Source organism: Corythoichthys intestinalis, chromosome 18 (assembly GCF_030265065.1).
Source record: "Corythoichthys intestinalis isolate RoL2023-P3 chromosome 18, ASM3026506v1, whole genome shotgun sequence".
Taxonomy (NCBI): domain Eukaryota; kingdom Metazoa; phylum Chordata; class Actinopteri; order Syngnathiformes; family Syngnathidae; genus Corythoichthys; species Corythoichthys intestinalis.
The window spans coordinates 23,726,332-23,744,150 of record NC_080412.1 but is presented as its reverse complement, the minus strand read 5'-3'; the positions used below and the strand labels follow the sequence as shown (position 1 = coordinate 23,744,150).

Here is a 17,819-nt window from a genome sequence, read left to right as displayed (position 1 = left end):
GGACATCAAAGACAGCGCTGCCTCGAAAGTGTGGATTTCAAGACCTTTCCCAGGTTTTATTTGGCACTGAATGGAGATTCGATGGTTTTGATTTCATGGTAGGAAAAATGTTTTCTCCACCAGAGGGCACTCATACTCTTTTGGACACATGAGGCTTCATTTCTGTAACTTTTTGTAGTCTGAATTTGATTACCCTATTGGCCCGAATATAAGACGGTGTTTTTTGCATTGAAATAAGACTGAAAAAGAGGGGGTTGTCCTATATTTGCGGTCTAGACATTATACCCATTCACGACGCTAGATGGCGGCAGATATCATTGAAGCGATGTTCTGTCATGACAGATCTCAGCTACTCTCAAGTTTAACCAGTTTGCATTGTTTTATTGCAATGTTTTTCCTTATTTAGATTTGTTTCAAGACTACAGTTAGTTAGACTTCACTTTGATGGTTAATTCAGTTATTGCAATTTTGTTGTTTTATCACAATAGATTGGTTTATTTACATTTCAAAAACCAGAAGCCATTCACTTACGAATGTGATTGCAGTTTAGTTTACATATTTAAATGTTCAGATTTTAAGATTTGAATGAGGCAAAATAACATGCTTTTTCTCTCAAATATATTGTTAAAATCATTTGTTTCTGATGTACTGTAATTATTTTCTGTATAAAAATTAATTTGGCGTTCAAAAAGTCTTTTCAAACTTGAGTCTTGAAAAAGAGGGGGTCGTCTTATAATCAGGGCCGTCTTATATTCGGGCCAATACGGTATTTTGGTAGGGGTTTTTTGAGTGGGGGGGTCTAATATGGTCATGTAATTGTTTAAAGTATAATATAATAACAGTTCATATAGATGACATGCTGAGAACATAAAATACCATACTTTTTTTTTCACTTGTACTTGAATAAATTTTGAGATGACCGCTTTTACTTGAGTAATATCTTTAAGTAACGCTGGTCTACCCACCTCTGGTTCTATATATAATTTAGTCTAGCTACCATCTTAATAACTTAACAGCAGATGTGCCATTGAAACTGGATACTTTATCATATTACCAAAATAGCAATTCTGGACCTCGGCTTTTCAAATCACTAGACTTGAAATTTATAACAAGAAATGTCAATTAAAAACGGTTATTACAGTTTTTCACAATTGCTATGGTACGTTTCTCAGATCAAAATGGAAATTCTCAAAACAGTTTGTGCCTTTCTCAAAACATGTCACACAAGTAGCAAAACAACCCAAAAAAGCCATTTTTTGTTCAAAATTCTTAGTCTATCGCTCAGAATTAAAATTCTGTGTCAATGAACATGTCAGTGCTGTTAGAATGACAAGTCCTGTGTATCATTGTGTACAGACAAGACAGTCAAATTGCTTTGTCATGCTCGCAATTGAACAGTTACTGTGGTGGAAGGCTCTGATGCGGAAGATGGTTTATGAAATTTTGATGAAAATTGCAAGTTACACTTTTGCGTGTGGGAGATTGATTGCAGAAAACTGGACAATATTCAGTTTACACTTTTACTGTTTTTACAATGTCTTAACCGACCATGTCATTGCGATACAAAAAGCAAAAGCACTGAGTATCACAAAGGGAAAAAAAGCAAAATTAGAAATTTGAACATAAGACAATCGGCACAACTAAACTTAAAGTGTTGTCGGGATTTCCCACACCCCATTCTTTCTACACGTGTCGATGTTCCTCCCTGTTGGACCCTTGCTATATAGTGTGTAAAGATGCTTCTTGAATGCATTATCCGGCCAATGCAGGCATATGCTGTGATGTCACTGCATGCTGCATTCATGGCATCCAGGAGAGTCATTTGACTTTGAGGTTGGCGATCATACACTTGCCATCTCCATGTGGAGAAAATAAGTAACGTAAATGCTTAGAAATACGTACACACATGTTGCCATATTCCGACAACATGTTCATCTATTTTGCATGTAAAGACGTATGCAATTAACTAATAAATGTTGTGGGTGGTGAGTTTATTCAATAGAGACCCACTATCATCCATTTTGACCATCATGATAGATGCAGCTGATAATGTAGGAAATAGCAGAGAATTGTCCAAATCATTTGCATGGATGTACAAAAACATCTGCAATTTATTCAAAGAAATGAGAAATTGCTTTTATGCAATGTTGTGGGGATTGAACAGGTAGTTTTGAGCATTTCAAGTCTGAGCAGAAAAACGTACCAAAGCAAATGAGAAAAAGTATTAGGCCACCTTCATGAGTGAATTAGCCTTGCCTGTTGACACTAGTGTCAGCGAATTGCACAAGTTATAACAATTTACAGCTTTTTTGATAGCATTATACTTGGCAACATGACTAAATTCATTGGGTAACAAGAGAGTTGAAACACTTTTGCAGGCAGAATAGTTTCTCTTTGGATGTTTTCCTGCTTCCTAAAGAGTCACTGTCTATTGTGTTGTTCACAGTTTGTGCACTTGTAAGTAATGCATTGGCTTTACTGTAAAAGTGAATACTGATACTTTTGGGAACTTCTGAATTCAAAAAGACGGCCTCTATTGTGGTAAAACTAACTTTTTTTGTGGTAGTTTCTTTTGTGACCGCATTGATAATCTGGTCAATAATATCACTATTAAGTGCTTTTGGTGTCCTCATGAGAATCTCGCAGTAATCATGAAAAGGTGCATTCACAGGTCACATGAGTGGAGAAAACATTTGCACTCATACCAGTTTTTAGTGTTACTTTAAGTAAATTTCCTTCATTCTCAAAGATTTTTTTTGGGGCTTTAATCATGTTATATACCTGAAATCTTTAAATGACATGAATTGATTTTTAGTTCTCAGCAAGTTATCTGATTAAATGAGTCATTTTAGAGCATATTTTATCAAGTGTAAGTCTCAAATTTACCCTCTCCACAGTGTATTCATAAAAGGCTAATGCAAGCAGCCCCCACACCCCAAAAAAATCATCTACGCTGTCAGTAAGCCACAGTTATTATTATTATTATTTTAACAAATGTAGGAACATAACAAATATTTATTACTAATAGCCTAACATCTGCTTAATACAGTGTGTATGAAGTCTCAAAAGCACCTCATGGTGATATTAACTCAACCGTGCCCTTCAATTCTTTGTGCGAAATACTTTCCGCACTTTTAATGGAAGTATTTTGGATTGTGTACATGTGTTTCTGAAGTTTTGTACCAATTTTGCTAGTTAAGACAAACTTTTTAGTACAACTGTGCTCTACTTGCAATAATATTTGTATTAGCATCGGTTGTGTTATTGTTGCTATTTTGCAGCTGTTTTGTGATTAGTTTTTTTCTACAGTTTTTGTGCGGTATTTCGGTAATAAAGAGTTACATTGCATTTGAATGTAGGACTTATTTTTTATATCAGAAATTCAGCATGAGCATTCATGCATTTTAATCTATATCTTTTGCTAATACGTTCATTTTTCATTGGTGATTTTTTTTCCCCCTTTCCATTCATTTTATGCAATGACTGCTATTGACGGTGCTAGACGTTCCAATCCATTGTGACCTGGAGGGGCAAATGAACGACCAAGACATGAACTTTTACAGCGAATCTTCCCAGTTTAAATGAATTGTTCACATATTGCCATCGGTTTTTAACTGGGTAATTATTTTTCTAACGTTTTGTATTGAAATGCAATTACTATTATTTTCCGGAATATATTATTTGATTCATTCGCCCACTAAAATCCTTTCAAATTAAAAACTAGAACTTGTTGGGACATATATTGCTGTGCGATTAAAAAGCAACCAATCAAGATCAATTCATTAAAAACTTTGGTTAATTACGAAACTATGTATAATTTTTTTTTTTTTTAAATACAAAAATTATTAATAATTTGAACATATATGGGTCTTTTTTTTTTTTCTTAAATAGGATGCCTTTTGGACATAACAGAGTGGACACTAACAGAGGGGACATTTTGTGCTCAAGTTAGTTCTCAGTCTAGCTTTGCTGGCATAGTAGCTAACATGACTTTGGATACTTGATGATGAATCTATAATTTTAAAAATAAACCTTTAAAATGGATTCAATTAATTTCGTTGATGTAAAGCTTTAACAGAGTTGGCACATTATGAGCACCCACACTGGATGTACTTCATAAAACTGCAAAATCTTATTTTTAAAGGAGGTAAGTGGGGTAAATTTGGAAATGTCTTAAAGGGACACTAACGCAACAGAATGCACAGTGACACTGGGGACAAACAGTTATCTTTTGTTTGTTTGTTTTTTTAATTAATATATTTAATTTAAAAGCAACACATGATTAATGAAAGTTTATCTGGGACAATAAAACCTTAACATTTTGATTTTTTTTTTCTACTTAAGTTATTTTATAGACTAAATTTGAATGAAACACACTGGTGTTCAGGGACTTAATGCGTCATGAATCTGCTATTGCAGCATACAGACATACCGAATTGTTATATCAAACACAACAGTTCTTTTGGCTTAAAACAGCAATTTATTTTAAAGAGGGTTGCAGGAGCAGAAACTGCTTCCTCAGCCTTGTCTGTGTGTATTTGTGATTGAGTAATGTTGCACCATTGTCAAATGTCTGTTATAGATGACAAAGCTGATCTGAAGTCTCCTTTCTCTTTTGGACAGAAGCTGAATGATCACAAATGTGCATGTCATTCATGTCCAAGAAAAAACAAGGTAAATTTGAATGTTGAGAAATAACTATAGCATCCGTTGACTGGTAACGTACACACATACAGAAAGAAGTGTTTTAGTTGTTTAACTATTCTAAATTAAATATGTACTCCTTTGAAAAGAAAAAAAAAAACACTGCTGTATAATACTATAGTGATACTGTTGCTGGGTGTAGTAAATGAAAAAAAAAATCATTTGAATACAATTCATTTTATTTACACTTAGTATGTACACTTAATTAACATTTAAATAATGTCTAAAGTCAACAAAGTCAGCAACAGATGTTTTGCATTTCTTGAAGTTGGCAGGGAAGTATAATGACTTAAATTGCACAATCATTTCACAATCAGGAGCAGAGAAAAACAGTTGATGATTAAAACTTGTACCTTAATGTTTGAAGCTATACACACCAGCACTATTGTCTTAATTTTGATACAAAATGATTTAATTATGATTATGTCGGGGGGGGGGGAAGGAATCTGTTCTGGAAAACAATGTCATGCTTCAAAGTAATGCTCTTGTGACTGGATGACAATAAAAAGACTGGTAGAGAGTTAGGTTCACATTGCAAGTCAATTCCATTTTTCTTGGCCCATTTGAGACTGTTTTTTTTTTTTTTTTCATGCAATGTGAAGTTGTGAAATAACACAATTATGTCTTTGTATGTGAATGTGTATTGAAAGCTCATGTCAACAAAAGGCAAAAACCACTGTCAATTGTTTGACAATAGACAGGCATGAAAAGCAATGACAGACAAATGAGGAGAGAATAAGATGCATTAGGACTGATAAATATATAAGAGGAAAAAATCTTTAAAGGGACAGACAACACCTAGTATACACGACCTTCATATTAAAGACAGTTGCTTGATTAAAGTATAAAAATTGCAAATTTATTAGTCCTCTGATAATGGATAAAATAATGTTTAAACACAAAAAATGACACAGCCATTTTGTGACATCAGTTCGAAACAGGTGCATGTGATAATGAGTTAACGACATCACTAGGAAGGGCGGGACATCTGAAATACTCTGAAAATGTCTGCCGCTATGTCGGACAGCCACTTTGAAGGGAATAGCATCCTTTCCCATATTAACTGTTGGTTGACTGTTTGTATTACTCTAACACATCCAATGTAAAATAAATGGCATTTAAATCATAATTTAAGAAAGCAAGTAGAATATATTTGATATTATGAGTAGTTCGAATTGGAGTGATTGGAATTTGCAGCGCCAAGGCAACGGGCAGATAAGGGCATAACAGATACAGGATGCCTAATGACTGACAGAAGCCCAACGCGCCCGTCATGCAGCTGGCTGAGCGGGATTGACGATGACGAAGCAAGACAAGCAGGAGATGGCCAAGACATCTACAAGCCCACGTCTGGACCACCAAATCCCGCCATCAGCTCTTCTGGGGGCCAAAAATGGACAGTCCAGAACAATGGCGGGACATCCTGTCTTGCATGTCTGATAACCAGAAGACTCCATGGCTAAGAATTTACACCAAACACTCCTTTTGCACTGAGGCTGACAAAATCTCAAACTCTGGTTGCCATGGCAACAGTGACACACAGACTCATTGGCCCAACCTGCAACAGAAAATTTACCCTAAACAACACCCTTCTCCCGGCGCACAGCCCGCCTCACCGGAGCCTCCAAAAGACTGAATTCTTTAGCTAGCACTGTATTTTCTCTAGAACATTTTTGTGTATTTATTGTTTGTCGACCTGTGAGACAGCTTTCCTCCTTGCTTGCATGGTTGCGTCGACTTGGAAAAAATTGTCAACTTGTGTTTCGAAGCCTTTTTCCAGCTTTTAAAATGGAGTCGGTACAAGGGGTTAAAACTAAAGTGAACACGCAGTCTGGCTTTTTGGCCGGGTTGTTGGGTCACCGCCAGCCCGGGTCGTTGGAATTGCACTAGCACGGTTCGGCTGGGATGATTCCGGCAGTCTGGCTATTAGGTCAAATTCCAACAACTTTCTGGAAATATTGGCATTTATTTCAGTTTTTCTCTACTAACATGTATCAAAATAATAAAATTATGTTTTTCTTTTCCCCTATTTATTAAACCCCTATTTATTAAACAAGATTATTTGCGCTGGGATTTACATAATAAAGATGTCGTCTGTCCCTTTAAATTGGCTTCAAATGTATCATCAGACCTACAAAGCAACCATTACTAACTGAATAAACATACTGGGCCATGTGACATTGTATTTTGTGCACATGCGTGGGTTCGCGGACACATTCTGTTAACATTTGTTTCAATCAAATGTCAAATTTGACAAAAGAAAATCTAAATTGGGCATCTTAAATATCCTGTGAAAAGATAGGATGGTTATAAAGGTGCCAAAAGCATTATAAAGAAATAGTATATAACGGTTTGAGCCAACCTTTATGAGAACACCAAAGATAATGGAGTTTTTACAAATGTTTTGATGTCTGACAGATTGACGTGTCGTGAGAAACACTTCACAGTGCCAGAGTGTCTTTTATCAGCCTTCGCATGGTGGTGCTCACAGACGTACCCAGAGAGTCCGTAATCTGGTACGTGATTTTATACAGATAAGGCTGGACTTCTCTCAAACTGGTGTCAAACACATTGTCCACTTCGGACTGAGTGGGCATCTTGGGCAGATACTCGTGACGATTGATGACCTCGACGACGTTGATCACCTTCTCGCCGAGTTTTTCTCCCACTTTCTCCCTGCAGATCTGCCTCTCCTGCTCGTTCGCCAGGTTGACGACATTGACTTTGATGCTCCACACCTCCCAGGGGATACATTCGTCCGAAAAAGGCCAGCGAGATTTCTTCTTCTGGTAGAATTCCAGGGATATTTGACCGATGCCGTCACTTCCCGAGACGCTTAAAGCATCCTGTAAACAAAAATGTTGACATTGGTTAAATGACTGCTGTTAGAAAAATAACCTGACTTTTACCTTGAATTCAGTCACTGCTTTTTTGATCACCCTATCAAGCTCATCCGAGGAAACTCTGACAAAAGTGAAGTCGATGAAGTCGCAGTCGATGTCAACGGTCCCAACTGTACCGATAGAGTAGGTGCCCTCTTTTTTATAGTGAAATTTTCCAGTGCTGCGGTGTAGTAAAATAGTGTGCAGCAATGACAGAATTGATTCTTCAACCTGCCTCGCCTCCACTGTAACTTCAAGAAGCTCCGATCGACAATTCATTGCCAAATCGGTTTTTACAACCTACATGCAGTGAGAAATTGCAGTGTTGGCGTCTGTTTACAAAAAGAATTAGCTTTAGCTCACTGCTACACCTGTATTTTTTACCGTGACAGGTACACAGGACAGATGATATTAAAAGAATTATACGATGAGACGTCCTTTTCGTATGTGTAGATATTTCCGACTGGAATAAAATGTGTCCAGGACTCTTGTTCTAACGACGAACTACCGAGCTAGATTGTTTGCGTTAAGACCAGAAGCTGTGTTGTTGACGTCAGCGGTTCGTTCTACGGCAAGCCACGTCGTTCAAAATATAGATATCATGTATATTATGCTAGTTATTCAAATGTGCGCTGTGAGCCAATTAAGACACGCATCGTCACTTGTCGGCCATTTTGCCTCGGGGTCATTCGATAACATAAGTCAATGGTGCGTACACTTTAATTAATTATCAAAAATAGTCACTTGCTCTATAAAGGGTGAAAAAATGTTACATTTTATCTAAAGTAACGTAATTACCTTAAAAACCTATTTTCTCTTTCCATCATTATGCTGCCAGCCCCCAAATACCAAGTAATAAATGTACAAAAAAACTCTCATATAAAATAATAATCTATTGTATAATTGGTTGCTAGATTTGCTTTTTGGCAAAAAACAACATTAAAAAGTCAGTTTATTTTTTTCAATTATTTGCAATAAAAAAGTTTTTTAAAAAAAAACAACAATCAATAAAAATCGAATGTATCGCTCAGGTCTGTGCTGATTGGCCTCTACTGTATCTTGAGGTGTGTGTGGGACTTGTTAAGCTGTTACTTTTTGACCCAGTCCAGTGTGACTCAAGTTGTCAACTAGACATGTGCCGATTACCGGTTTCAAGATATACAGTGGTATGAAAACATCAAGGTTTCAAACCACAAAAATTTTCCGTGATACCGACCTTAAGGTATTAGCTATTTTTTATGTCCCAAAAATGCATGGAGAAATCCCTCGCTTGCAGCTGGGTTGCTCAGTGTCAATGAGTCAGCTGTGCTACACAATGGCTGGAAGAAGTAAAACTCCTGAACTTTTTCCTCTATCAAACGAAATCGCTGTTCTGGGAATACTTCAGCTATACAAAAGTTAAACACGTCTGCGGCTTAGAGGAGGACCAACCGACATGTAAGACATGTTTGTGGAGGGTGGCTGCTAAGGAGGCAATACCTCCAATATGATTTCGCATTTAAACAAAATTAAAGGTTAGTAAACACTGTCATGAACGTTTCCCACATGCTACGAGAGTTAACTCCAGCGTGTTTAGTGTGTCCAGCGGTGGTAAAACGTGTTGTAGTTTTTTTCTCTCGGGCTACTGTTTGTGTTGAGAAAGAGAGTATGTGCATAATGTAAACATGATACGAGTCATACACACGTGCTTTTTATGGAAAATAAATCAATTATTTTTGTTCTGATGGTAATAATGTTGAGCTGTGGCACTGGGTTTAAACATATGCATTTATTTTAATTTTATTTAGATTTTTTTTTTAAATGTATTTATTTTAACTTAACATTATACTTATGTTCCAATTTGCTAATATGGTTTGAAAAATAAAAATCCTGTTCAATGGATTTTTTTTTTCTTTTTGTTTTTTTCTTCTCCTTTTTAATTTACCAATCTATTTTATCTTTGTCGGTTATTTTGTTATGTTTGATGCTCCACACTGTTACTGCTGAAAAGGAAAAAAAATCAATAAAAACAAAATTAAAATAAAATATATATGTATAGGGTAAGTATTGTTGTGTCTTCCAAGCATTTCATATGCGTTTAATGACAGGCCTGGATTGTGTATAGTATTTTTCAGTGGAGAAAAATCACTCACTTTGTGTACCGATGCAAGATGGCTGCTAATTACGTAGGACGCCGACTCCAACCTATGCATCTAGCGTTACATATATAATATCTGTAACTCAAAACATGCATGAAAATAAGACACAGGAGAAAAAAATGTTTTATAGAAACTTAAACAAATATGTGTAAAAACAGAAAATATAATGAATTAAGGTATGGCACACATTCTTTTTTTATTATTTTTATCGCATTTTGAACCTAATCGAGCTGTAGCATACACCTCGCGGTGCATTGTGGGAGTTACAGTTTGTGCCACATATCCAGTAACTTCTCGTACAAATTACACTGCACAAACCTAGTCAAGCGACGAGAAGTGCAGTGTCATTCTCTTCATCCTTTTCAACATTTTTTCCTGGGAAACTTCTGTTTTTTTAACATTGGTCACCGTTTTCCGGTGCCCCACCGAAGACTTTGGATATAATTCCATTTAGAGGAAAGTTTGTCAGATCTCGCTGCTAATGAGCTGGTTACGCGAGCCGTAGCCGGGATTAGCCAGATGAGCTAACAAACGAATTGAATGAAGGTGTACTATTTTACAGACTCCTTTAACATTATTAACTACCTTTAAAAGACAAGAGCAATCGTCGTTTGCATGAAAGACTTATATGGCTTGACATATCCTCAAGGAAAAAACATGGACAAGAAGCATCATTTCTTCCGGAGATCGTGGGAAAACCGTTTATTTGTAAATAATCATAATTTATGATCAAGTAGATCATCTAGTGATGCTCGAGAGGTTTTCAATGGAGGTGTGTTAAACTAGGTTTTCATGAACAAAGAATGTCCGACCCGGAAAGTTCCAGTTCATATTTTGGTCTGGATGATCCGCAGTGGCTATGTATGGTCACACTTTTTATCGCATCCCTGGTTACCCTGGTACTGTATTTTGTACAGTATTTCCACCTAAGGGCAACAGGGTTGGAGAAGACTGGGGCAGAGGACAATGCGGCGGAGGAGGAAGCCGCCTCTCTACTGGGTTGGGCGCTGTCACTGAATAGCTGGAAAAGTCAGTGGAGGGGAGCATGGTGCAAGGCTTTGAATGCCAAATCAAGAGAGAGTAGTGGGGTGAGTATTTACCTACATGCCAATTTGCGATCAGCAAATAACGTTTTCAAATGGTAGATTCTCACTGTTCATCTGTCATTTGATGGCAAACATCAGTGCTATTATTTTCACTCATTACTCCCACAATTAGCAAACTGGTTATGAACTCATTGCCTGCTGTTGACAACAATAGACTTCCAAATATTAGGCATGTGCCGGTATGAGATTTTGACGGTATTATAACCTTAAGCAAAAATACCACGATTTTACAGTTGTTAGGGGTGTGACAAAATATCGAAATGGTGATATATCGTGATTCTTTGTATCCCAAAAGGTTATCGATATGCTCCTGCCAAGAATCGAGAAATAGTTTTTAAAAATTGTCAATATTGAATTTTTTTTTTTTTTTAATTAAAACGGATTCAACAAGTTGTTACCAAAATCTTCCACCATAATAGTCTGACTACGTTTTTAACTAAGATGACATTTTAATGCAATTGTAGTCCTCAATGAAAGCTCCAGGACTACGAAAATAAGACCCCCCCAATTATTTTCCCTCTTCATAGGATAATTTATAGAATAACTTTTTTTTTTTTAAGAGACTACAGTTTTCTTATTCAAAAAATTTTGAATATTTAGTTTATCCTCTTTTTGTTTTTTTTATGAACAAATATAAAAAAATAAAATGGAAATACATTAAAAATATTATATTCACAATTTTACCCATTTTGATTGTATTTAAAATGTACAGTAAATTAAAATATATATACTCTATCAGTGAATACTTATGACTAAGAAGCTCAAAGAAAGAGGGACAGCCCAAACAAATGCTATCGCATTTTTTGCACCAGAGTCCGACTCAATTTTGAGAAAACTGCAGATCCAAATCCCGCTCCGATACCAAATGTTTGTATTTATTTATATATTTTCAAGTTTTTGGGGGAACCGTAGTTTCAAACATGTTACTCCCACCGTGCCCCTTTATGACGTGAATTATTTTCAAACAAGAATAACGTAGAAAAATGATTGTGTTTAATAAATGCTTTATTGAGTGAGCATATTCAAATCCACTCAGGTTTTGACGCTCACGCTGTTGAGATTAGCCTCTCACTTAAACAATGATTTGCCGCAGCGCACTTATGACTGGACTGCAAGTTTAACGATGATTAACACTTTTGTGCCTTTGATCGTAGAGCGACCAAACTTCTCTGGCAAGATCAAAGCTACAGACCTGTCAGTCATAATTAACTTTAAGTACCAAACGCAAGCTGCACTGTACAGTTTGGTCAGGAGGGAGGTAGGCTGTACGAGCATGAAGCAGAAAAACATAGATATATAGATTTTTTAATGAAAAGCCCAATGCTTTTCACCCAATTCTGATCCTCTAAATAATGGCGCGATCAGCCCGATTTCCGATCATGTGATCAGACAATCCTAGTATTTGTACAATTTTTATGTCAACAATGTCTCCAAACAATCGACTCTCAAAATAGTTTAAGATTCATTGAACAAACGATTAGCTGTCAATTAGTCATGGCAGAATATGATGCCCCTCCCTCCACTCCGAAAGGAACCATAACTGCGGCAAAGATGAGTTTGACACCCCTGCCTTAAGTATTTTCCTGTGTTGGACCCGATTAGATATACAGGTGGTTGTAATGTGACAGGTCTGTGCATGCAGTGATAGTGCATTTATAATAAACGACACTTCAGGTATTTGCTCTGTTATGTTACATAACATCACATTACGTTAGGTTCTTGCCATTTCACCTAATAAGCAATGCTATTTTTTTCTTCATTAGAGTCCAATTATTTTAACCTTCTATGAAGATGACGTCGAAGCATCTGAGCTCATGGTCAGCAAAGTGTCTCGCTTTAAGAGATCTGCCCCTAATAAGGTAAATATCTCATATTTGTACAGTGGTATGGTTTGCCATTGGCAAATTTACTTATTGAATGTGTTTGTCTTGGTCTAGTTTTTGTTAACGGAAACTCAAGAGTAATATTGTGTAGTTTTAGTTGACATTTACAAAAAATGTTTTCGTCTGTAACATTAAAAAATGTTACTCCAAAAATAAATAAAGGTTTCCAACTATTTCAATTGACAGACGAGCACATGTTGTACTGTCAACTAGGACAACGGCAACTTGGTGATAATACACTCGGCTGGAAAACTACATTATTCTCAATTAATTATACCCACCTGGTCGCCGCAAATTGCATGTACAAAAAAAAAAAATCCAAGAGTTTAAGAGAAAGCTTGCCGTTAGCATTAGCCTAATGCTAACGCAAATGGTATGCTAACACTACGAGTTACATTTAGTGTGTGATGATCACTCAGCACAGACCTTTAAAGGCTAAAGCAACATTGATAAATTGATAACATTTAACTTAAACTGCACAGGTATGTGTGAAAGTTGCTAATGGCTGCCATTGACAGCGACAGTTACCCAATCCATATAGACTGGGTGGGAGAGTGAATAAGCGTTCGTTCATTTGTTTCGATGGCATTCACAGTCTATCCGATTTCTGAGGCTTTTACATTTCACTTTCTGTTCATTTTAGGGCATTTATAAGTCACTTTTGTTGAGTTTGAGTCACTGCTTAATCAATTAGGGAGTTTCCCAGGTCACTTTCTGTTCTGTAACATAAAATTAATTGCCTGGTACGGCCAGATTGTTCTCCCTGTATTTTTGAACTGGGAAGGTGGCAGCAGATAAACGTTCGTTCATCCGCTGCCATACCTCCCACTTAAAATGGATTGTACGTCTATTATTGGTAAACCCATTCCAATCCATGGCAGAAGGATGAAAATATTTTGTTTGGAAGTACTATAGTTACAAGTTAAATGCATGTTTTTATCGCAGTAGCGTTGTAATGTTCATTTATTTTGGTCACCAGCAGTGGGTAATATTGCGGCTGCCTGAAATCGATTTAAGTTGTAGTGAATGAATATTCTAGTAATTAAATGTTACTGTAAATACAATCCCATGTTTTGATAAATGGTGGCATGTACACCACATATTTACAAAAAAAGGGGTTTTGTCACCCCAAAAACTATTTTATTTGCTTATTTTTATTTTGTTTTTTTTCTAGACTGTTTGACACAGGGCACTTATTCTTGTTTGGACTGTAAAAAACAAAAATCATTACGCTTCGTCCCTATTATATGTACTGTATATTTTGGACAACATTAATTATAAAAATATAATTTTTGGATTATTGCAGGATTATTTCAGCTATATTGTTTAAAAAAATAACAACATTTTGAATTTTAGTACACAATATGTCTAATTTTCCCATCTTAAAATAACCCAGCCCTTGTAAAAGTCCCATAATACCATGTGGAAGTTTGCAGTTCATAATCCAGTGCGTCCAGTACATGAACACCATCGACTTCTATTGACATGACACGGGAAACGGGGCTGATCCATAGGGGGCCTAATTTAAAAACTTCAAATTCAAATATTTTCAAAACCAAAGCTGCTACTGACCTAAAACCAAAACAGGCACCTACCTTAGCCATATATGAGTCTCCATGAGCAGCGGCATAAAAAAATTCAAAGTCGTTCCCTTATAAAATCCCGATTGTTTTTTATATAAGCATATCAAAACTTAAAATGGCTGTAACATTCTCAGATTTTACACTAGATACACAAAAATCACCCAATGCAGAGATAATCACCTATATTTTCAGGATCAATAGCAATATTTAACATATCATATACACTACAGTGAGTTTTTGCCCAAAATAGCAACTTAATTTTTTTCAATAGCTAATAAATCACTCAATTTAACATCAGAAACTTAATACTTGAGGAAAACATGCTGAATCAATTATAAATAATTTATATAGATTATTAATAAATTCTATATGCAATCACAATTTATTATAGAATAGAATAGCCCTTTATTGTCATTATACAGTTGTATAGTTAGTTATGTAGTTGTAGTGAATGAGGCTAGCGGCCGCCTGACGTAAACAGAGCTTTTTTGGCGAAAATTCTTGTGAATAAATGCTTAAATCCCCGAATTCTTTATAGATATGGACGTAAAACAGTTTCGATTATTGGTTAAAAGCAAAAACACCGTGCATTTAGCCTTTATTTTACGTAAATATGTCTAAGTAAAATGCTACTCTGTTAGCGAATGAGGCTAGTGGAAGCCTGATGTAAACAAAGCTTTTCTGGCAAAAATTCTTGTGAATAAATGCTTAAATCCCTGAATTCTTCATAGCTATGGACGTAAAACTGTCTCGATTCTTTGTTAAAAAAGCAAAAACACGGGCAGTTACGCATCTATTTTCCGTATATATGTCGAAGAATGACGCCAAAGCCGTAGCGGTTCCCATTCTCCCATTGATTTTTTTCACAACGTTTCAAAATGCATGCATGGTACGAAAAATATAATATTTACCTTGAATTCTCGAACAAATCACTCCTGAGACAATCCTTCCTGTTTGTATGTGGTACAGCTTTTGTAGTTCTTAAAAAATCCATGCTTAAACCCGGCTTTGACATGACCGTTTGCCCTCCTCAGCTATTACTAAATGAAGCTTCAAGCTTGGCCCCCTACGGTAAGGCGTGACGCAAAGAATGATAAAGTGTCATGTCAATAGGTAATGAAGTCTATGATGAACACACAAAGTTTTCTTGCAAAATTTGGTGGGTGGGGCTTATATCCAAGGAAGCCTTATACTATTCTGAAAATTAGCGTAATTAAAGCCATATAACGAAGGGAGGCACTTGTTTGGGTGATTTCAAACAAGGTCACTATTATTTGGATGCAAACATTTCATAACTGAACATACCTAAGAAGAATTGTTGTCAAGAATTTATAACTAATTATTATTTGAAGCATTTAGACTTGTGTGTTTAAATGAGGTGGACTAACTCAATGTGAACTGCATAGACCTCTTACATTTGTTGTTGCAGATGCACTGTACACCTTTTAAGTGGGATGCTGTCTTTCTCCAACAGGCTTCTTGCTGCCTTGTGGTCGGCGAGAAATTTCAGTTTTCCCTTGGAGTGTCCGCAACCACATCATGCCCTGTAGATCCTTGTAAATACACAGTGTGTATATCTCCATTGGAAATGCAGGTAAAGTTCACCCAGGAAATAGGATAATCTTTACCATTTGACACAGAGTGTTGTTTAATAGAGGATCTTATGAAAAGTGACAAGCGACCTAGATTGGATCACGCCCTTTCGGTAGCATTAGATTACATGGTTGAGGTATCCGTCTTGGCAATGTCCCAAATGCCTCACTACAATTATTGCCGGGCTCATTTCCTATGAATCTGTCCTGCTTCTCCTACATTTCTTATATTGTAAAATTTAACAAAAATATATTTGTATTAGCAAATAATTCTGAGGCTTCCAAATCAAGGTACAGCATTTTGCATGAAATGGATGTCATTTTTGATTGGCAAATGCGTTTGTTCACCAGTATCTATTGAAAAGAAGGTGACTTTCTCTGTTTACAGGTTATTTAAATCTGTTAATGAACAGAAGATGACAACACACAATGCATAAAAAATCAGAATAAGAATTATGAATTTAACATGGAAGAAAATATCAAATAAGAACAAAAAGAATCATTTTAGAAAGTTCAATTGTAGACCAACCCAGGCCTCGATCCCCCCGCCAACGGAGGAGGAATAGGAGAAAAAAGCTCATTCTCTGGGGGTCCGCCTGATCGTCGAGTGTATTGCTGCAACGATTAATCGATCAACTCGAGTAATTCTATTAGAAAAAAAGTTTAAAATCAAATTTAGCTGCTTAGAGGATTAATTTAACTAGAGTGGCATTGTAATGGTTTGTTTTGAAAGTGTTTGCATTTAGTTTTATTATGTTTTATTGATTTGGGTGGATACACTGCTCTCTAGCGGCAAAAGTGAATATGACATAACTCGTCTAACTCCAGCTTCTCCCGTTAAGCCCAGCATAAGGTTTTAAGTTTTTGTTTGATGTTAGTTAATGCATTCGTAATTTAGTTTAGAAGTGTATTTAGAATTTGAGCCATTTGTTAAGAAAGAAAGAAAGAAAGAAAGAAAGAAAGAAAGAAAGAAAGAAAGAAAGAAAGAAAGAAAGAAAGAAAGAAAGAAAGAAAGAAAGAAAGAAAGAAAGAAAGAAAGAAAGAAAGAACGAAAAAGAAAAGTTAGCATTTTAGCAGAGGGGTCATGGGAGAAAGTTATGTGGTCAGATAAGACTAAAGTAGAGATTTTTGGTGCAAATTTTACCGGTTGTATGTGGAGGAAAATTAAGGATGAGTACAATCCCAAGAACACCATCCCCACTGTGAAGTTAGGGGGTGGAAAACTCTGGGGCTGCTTTTCGGCAAAGGAGACAGGACGACTGTACTGTGTTGTGCCGAGGATGAATGATGAAATATATCGTCAGATTTTGAGCCACAACCACCTTCCCTCAGTCAGAGACTTGAAGATGAGTCGTGGCTGGATCTTTGAACGAGACAATGATCCAAAGCACACAGCCAAGCTGACCAAGGAGTGGCTGCGTAAAAAGTCTATCAAGGTTCTGGAGTGGCCTAGCCAGTCTCCAGACCTCAGTCCAATAGAAAATCTTTGGATGGAGCTGAAACTTCATGCTTCTCAACGACAGCACCGGAACCTAGAATCTAGAGAAGATTTGTGTGGAAGAATGGGCCAAAATCCAATTTTCCATATGTGAAAACCTGGTGAAGAACTACAGTAAGCGTCTCACCTCTGTACAAGTAGATTATTGAACTATCATACAATATTAGCTCCGGATTGGAAGTGGAAATCTATCTATGGTTGAAATTTGAGGCCTCTGCCTATTTTCTAAGTGGGTGAACTTGCAAAATCACAAGGGGTGCAAATACTTCTGCTCCTCACTGTATATTCACCTTTCTGCAACTCGATAGCATGTTGATGACTCGGCTCCTAAAACTAGCATATCACAGTCGTCCATGGAAATGTGTACTGGTATATGTGCTTAGTTTATCTTGTCATCTGACTCGACAACAAGCGGGTAGTCTGATTTTAGCTG

General features: G+C 36.4%; 2 protein-coding genes and 1 long non-coding RNA gene across 6 annotated transcripts in view; 2 read left to right on the top strand and 1 right to left on the bottom strand.

The window, feature by feature from the left end:
- The first annotated feature begins 4 nt into the window (after positions 1 to 4).
- On the top strand, positions 5 to 9,300 carry LOC130906361 (uncharacterized). 2 transcript variants are annotated; one of them, XR_009061314.1, is made up of 3 exons: positions 5 to 98; positions 4,624 to 4,674; positions 7,123 to 9,300. It is a non-coding gene; the product is annotated as an uncharacterized LOC130906361 (long non-coding RNA). The 2 variants fall into 2 exon arrangements; XR_009061313.1 differs by having other exon boundaries at positions 6 to 98; positions 4,583 to 4,674.
- Positions 4,551 to 7,878, bottom strand: atg101 (autophagy related 101). The gene is made up of 2 exons (XM_057820618.1): positions 7,614 to 7,878; positions 4,551 to 7,550 (listed from the first exon to the last, which is right to left on the bottom strand). The coding sequence occupies exons 1-2, from the start codon at positions 7,863 to 7,865 to the stop codon at positions 7,146 to 7,148; spliced, it is 657 nt and encodes a 218-aa protein (XP_057676601.1). The 5' UTR covers positions 7,866 to 7,878; the 3' UTR covers positions 4,551 to 7,145.
- A 548-nt stretch (positions 9,301 to 9,848) lies between the features above and the next one.
- LOC130906359 (C2 domain-containing protein 2) overlaps positions 9,849 to 17,819 on the top strand; it is a 31,431-nt gene continuing 23,460 nt past the window's right edge. Inside the window, exons 1-3 of one of the 3 annotated variants that reach the window (XM_057820617.1) lie at positions 9,849 to 10,812; positions 12,594 to 12,689; positions 15,771 to 15,890. In XM_057820617.1, coding sequence (XP_057676600.1) covers positions 10,528 to 10,812; positions 12,594 to 12,689; positions 15,771 to 15,890 — 501 coding nt within the window. In that variant the 5' untranslated portion in view covers positions 9,849 to 10,527. The remainder of the gene's footprint in view (positions 10,813 to 12,593; positions 12,690 to 15,770; positions 15,891 to 17,819) is intronic. The other 2 variants (XM_057820614.1, XM_057820616.1) reach the window with 2 other exon arrangements.